The 5647-nt window shown below is 44.6% G+C and overlaps 1 protein-coding gene across 1 annotated transcript; it reads left to right on the top strand. All coding sequences in view use genetic code 11, as the record gives it.

Moving 5' to 3' along the window:
• Nucleotides 1–622: 622 nt before the first annotated feature.
• EGR_06994 (Eukaryotic initiation factor 4A) lies at nt 623–5419 on the top strand (the record flags this gene model as incomplete). The annotated part of the gene is made up of 8 exons (XM_024496243.1): nt 623–639; nt 670–982; nt 1020–1568; nt 1612–1781; nt 1817–1957; nt 2006–2087; nt 2815–3009; nt 5300–5419. The coding sequence occupies 8 exons, from the start codon at nt 623–625 to the stop codon at nt 5417–5419; spliced, it is 1587 nt and encodes a 528-aa protein (XP_024349360.1).
• Nucleotides 5420–5647: the final 228 nt, after the last annotated feature.

Raw genomic sequence — 5647 nt, 5'->3', positions numbered from 1 at the left:
CTTTACGATGTTAACTGAAACGAACTAGTTCCCCCTCACGCCCTGGCCACCCAAATCTTCCCTCAAGTCTGTCTAGGCTATGGAACACCGTCCACCCGACAAAATTCTGGCTTCCTACCCTCTGAAAGAGAAGACTAGGTGGAAACGGCTTCATTTATTTGGAAAATCGGACAAAAGTTTGTTCGCAACTATAATGAAAATGAGATCAGACATTGTACCTGTCGATGGCATCCGCTCGGTTACGTGGTTATCGTGTTCTAAACATGTGTTGCCTACAATGCATTTTCAAACAAGCGTGCTCTAACCTTCTTTGTAAGCCATTGGTTACATTGTTTCAGTTACATTAACGCCTTTTTAATAAAGGCATTTTGACTAATGTAGAGGGAATTGAGGAGCTCCCGGAATGGTCACTTATGTGCTAGAGACAAGTGCCTCATGTTCGGAAAAAAACACGAACTTGCAAATTAGTTGACACCATAATAAGCGATTTAAAATAAATATAAAAGCGCTGGATCCAGCTAAATGTTTTAATGCTCTTTGTTTAATCAAAGAAGATGTTTTAATAAACCTATAGACTGGTGGGCTTTGTTTAAATCCTCACTTTTCATTACGTTATAACTGCATGCAGTATGGGGTAGGGTTCGGTTGATGCCTTCTTTTTGTTTTTAGTGAACCTGCACCGGAAGATGGCGAGATCGAAACTAACTACCACGAAACTGTGGAGAGTTTTGACCAATTGGGCTTGCGTGACGAAGTTTTGCGTGGTATTTATCAGTACGGCTTCGAGCGTCCTTCTGCTATCCAGCAGCGTGCGATTTTGCCCTGTCTACAGGGCAGAGACGTCATTGCCCAAGCCCAATCGGGTACAGGCAAAACCGCAACGTTTACTATCAGTATTTTACAAAAACTGGACACTAACTTGACAAAGTGTCAAGCTCTGGTTCTCGCACCTACAAGAGAATTGGCAAAACAAATTCAATCAGTAACTTGGCTGTTGTTTTATCTTATCTGTACTTTAGGTGATTCAAAAGATCGGCCACTTATTAAATGTGAAGTGCTATGCTTGCATTGGTGGCACGCGTCTGCAACAAGATCTTCAAGTTCTTCCTGAGGGGCAGCATGTCGTGGTCGGCACACCCGGTCGTGTTTTCGATATGATGGAACGCCAGGTTCTATCGACGGACTACATTAAAATATTTGTCCTAGACGAGGCTGACGAGATGCTCTCTCGCGGTTTCGAGACGCAAATACAAAACATTTTTAGTTGTCTGCCAGATACGGCGCAAGTAATTCTTCTCTCGGCTACTATGCCGCCGGAGATCTTTGAAATCACGAAAAAAATGATCAAAGACCCAGTGAAAATTCTCGTCAAGAAGGAGGAGCTTACTTTGGATGGCATTCGTCAATTCTATATTCAAGTGAAGCTGGAGGATTATAAGTTGCCGACTTTGTTGGATTTGTACACCGTTTTGGATCTTGGTCAGGTTGTGATCTTCGTGAACACCGTCAAGAAAGCAATAAACCTCAAGGAGGAACTTGTACGTCGAAAGTTCAAAGTGTCGTGTATTGTAAGACTCACTTCAATTACTTCTCTAACGCTACTCGATTTAGCATAGTGACTTGACACAAGAGCAGCGTGATGCCATTATGAGCGATTTTCGTAGTGGCAGCTCAAAGGTGTTGCTGAGTACGGATATTTTGGCCCGAGGTATCGATGTGCAGCAAGTGTCTCTTGTTTTGAATTACGATCTTCCAAATCGTCGTGAGGTGTACATTCATAGGTGGGTTAGCTTTTGGGTTGTTTACACGCTTCTAGAATTGGTCGTAGTGGCCGTTTTGGGCGTAAAGGTGTAGCTATTAATTTTGTTACTGAGGCGGACGTGCCGTTGCTGGACCAGCTGATGAACTACTACCACACTCAGATACTAGAAATGCCGGACAATATTATGGATCTTCTGTAATTAGACAACCTGGATATGATCAGATATTAAAGTGTACGTTTAAGGATTATCGGTTCAACGCTGCTTTTGATCTCCTTTTGTAAATATATGTTACGATTGAGATTTTTGAAGAACCCAATGGGGTCGGTTAGTGATTATTTTTATCACTGTTAGGTCACCGTGTTTTGTCACTCCTGTAATTTGTACTAATATTTTTGGATTCGCTATTCTTGCGATAGTAGGTCCAATGCGATTTTTACCAAGGTGTAAGGAAAATTTGTCCTACAGCTGCGCTGGAGGGGCACTTACTATCTCAACTAGGTGCCGGATTGTTTGAGCTTGATTGCACTTTTTCATATGCTGCTATTCGGAGTTAAAGGTGTACTTCGTTGTCCCAGGCTGTTTGGCTTCCTGCAACCCACTTGGCATATCGCTGTTTCAACGATTTTGCCGTCTGTATGTTATCTACTTAAAAATTGTCAATGTGACCTATTGCCGGATATTACGTTGATCACCCCTCCCATCTCGCAAGTTATGCTGATTGTTTCATATGGGTTTGTGAGTGATGTGGCTTCCGCATGACGTGACATCTGATTAACACCACTTCTCACGTCACGAATACGGCTTCGCCGAAACTTGCAGGCGAGCACGGATTACTTGTGTTGATGTTTTCAAAACTCAGTCTGTATCGTTTTTCAATCGGTCTTTCATCAAAGATGCAGCTTGTTTGGTTGTTGCTTGCACCACATGATGCTGCAGGTACAATAGATGAGTTTAAAGCTGGAAGTGTACGCAGGATGTTTCTAGCCTGAGATCCGCTTCGTTTGATTCCCGGACGGAATAGCTTAGACTTGTGTCGTTCGAGCTTCAGTAGACAGGTGACGACCGTTTTGAGCTGGACTTCTGTTTTATCGCACTGCGGGTGTGCAATGGTGATGCCTTTTCTACGCTGCGACACACATTGAACTTGCCACTTACCCTTGCCAGCGCTCACAGTCGGAGGCAGGATCAAAGGCACCCATATCGGTTCTGCAAGTACTCCACGTTTGCTAGCAATGTCATACCTGTGGTGGGTCATTTTTACTGAATTCTCATGTTGCAAACGCTTAATAGCAGTGATCATTAAAATTCCAGCAGCAATCTTATCAGTTAATGGTCTCGTCGTTGTTTACCGTGGCAAAAGCCCGTAGAAAGGCTACGTGAGAGAGGCGTTTTGATGTCTGTGGTTTTGTGTAGTGCGAAATCATGCATTTGTGAGGAGTACACGTCATAACTACGCCTCTCGGCCAGTCCGTGTTCCACTCATAATGTGAAACGCCACTTTAGGAATACGATTCCATAAATTTGGACTCAATTTGGCGCTTTTTGACGCGATTCAGTGCGGGGATGTGGGGAAAAATTGGTAGGTGTTTATCGATCGTAGGGATGTAGACATAACTGTAGAGGTGGGGGTCAATGCTGAAGGTTAGGTGGTGGTCGCCTGGTTAAGACTGAGGAAGGCATTCCGGTCGACACGCAAATTTTACCTACTAGGATGCGAGACATACTAAGAAAAGTCAGAGGGGAGGTGTATCAACTACGTAGGTTTCATCTCCTACCGATCGGTGCTGGTAGCATTTGCTTTTTCCGCCATCGGCAAGGCCTTCATTTGGAGGGTTCTCGGAATTCACCTCTGAGTTTGTACTGCCGCCGTGGCAGGCATGCGTGTATGTATGACATTGTCACGCCCGGACACAGTCAAGCGTCGATTTGGTGAGGTGGTGGGAGGCGATCCACTGGTAGGACGTACTAGTCGTTTACTGTTCCTTGCTGCGGTTTTGGTGTTCCATTTAAGGGATGTGATCGAAACCTCCATGAGTGAAATTTTGAGCTCTACACTCCTGGTTTTTGTTTGCGAGTGGAGCTGTGGAGTAAGGGGGAGGAAATAGGTTCCATTTCTGCATGGAGTCGATGAAGGGACTTATTGGTCTACTTAGTCTGATATGGATCTGCGCCGTTGAAAGTTTGGCTTGCATCAGAGACGTGCGTAGCCTTTCATGAAATCGAGACAGCATAGGAACGTCGGGTGTCATCTAAGTCATTACTGACTGCACTTCCGACTCTAACCTCCCTTGAATCCGTCTAGACACTGACGTCACCTACAACTCGTGCATTTTAATAGCTCGATTGTTGAGTTGCTCAAGCCAGTCTTCGCTGTGACTGGTTTCACCTCTTCCCAAAACGCGTTTTTGTGATTGTCTTTGCGAGTCGAAAGCCCCACTCACAGTAAATAACGAGGAGCAGCAGTGGGTAAACCGGTGCTCCTGAGGCTAGTCGGGTTTCAACAGGAATGCCCCTCAGGGCGCGGAAAAATCGGAATTAAATAGATTGGTTGTTTTTTGCTTTTTTAATGAAAGCACTACCTGCGAGACTCCCTTTCTTAAGTAGAGCTAAATTAATGATTGCTTAAATTGCAAGGTTACCAGGGGAATTAATGTAGTTTCTCCTTTTTCTTCCTTTTAATTACTCCTCATTATGCACTCCGTAACCCTTAAACAGTTTTGGGGGAGAAAAATAAGTGAAAGTATTTCTGCGAGTCGTCACGATCGTGTTGGGATCGTGCGGGCTGGCTATCTCCTCTATCCCGTTCAAGCGCTGTGGTGCACGGAGTTTGAACCAAGGGTGGTCAGTGTCAGGGTTGTCGTGGTAGCGACAATAGCTATGAAGTACTTTGGTAATATCCACAATTTTTGTCAATTAATTGTGCATTTCTGAGATCACCTGATGCTACTCACTTAAGTAGTATCGGGTACCCTAGACTTGAAATTCCTTTTTTATCGGTGTAGTACTACTAGAGCTTCGGTAATGAGAATGGAGTTAAAAAGCAGTGTGTCAACTTTAGCAATCATCCGCACTAACCGGGTGTCACAACCGTTGTATGAATGATGCATCGTATCCACTTTTTGTTTGCTGACTTAAAAACCATGACATTGATGTATTTCCTCCTCCTTTGTTTACGGTGCATTACTCACACCTTGAGTAACTACAGCATTCCCCCACTTTCTCCCTTCCAAAGGCACAAAAAACGACTCAGCCCGAGAAATGGAAAGTTTTTTGTACAGAGGGTACCACCTAAACTACTGGACCCCAGGTTGGTTTTGCTGTTGCATTTAGCTGCGTGAAGTCGCACGGTTCGCTCACCATCTTGGTGCCTCGGCGTCGCGTCCATGCGTATAGCCTTCCAGTTCATATATAAGCCGTCCTGCCTACTGCTGTGCTCCCCGCCCCCCAACTTCAGGATTGACTCAGGGAGGCTATGACGTACCGTGCGAGCAGTCGGTACAACCTCGTTGTTTGTGTGGGTTGGATGTTGGCTACAGCTTGAAAGTTACAAAGTCATCACAGGCGCGTACCTCAAACCTCTTTTTGAGGTCGATGCGTCAGTGCTCTTTGACCTTAATGAGGTCATCAGCGTTGCCAACATCATCCTCATTCACTGAACCATTGGGTTAAGCAGTCAGTGTGGATCCTTAGTCTAATTATGAGTAACTAGGGCCATTACATATGTAATTTTCTGCTTGGGTGAAAACTGTCTAGTCTCAGAGTCAATGTTGCCGAAGTATAGGGAATCGTTGTCAAAATGGATGGGTCAAATTTAAGTCTCCTTCGGCTTGAAATGCCGCCCTTTCTGACTGTTTCATTTCTGTCATTGCTATGAATGAATATCA

Source organism: Echinococcus granulosus, assembly GCF_000524195.1.
Source record: "Echinococcus granulosus chromosome Unknown EG_S00067, whole genome shotgun sequence".
NCBI lineage: Eukaryota > Metazoa > Platyhelminthes > Cestoda > Cyclophyllidea > Taeniidae > Echinococcus > Echinococcus granulosus.
The sequence above is the reverse complement of the archived record's forward strand: the minus strand, read 5'-3'. Positions and strand labels throughout refer to the sequence as shown.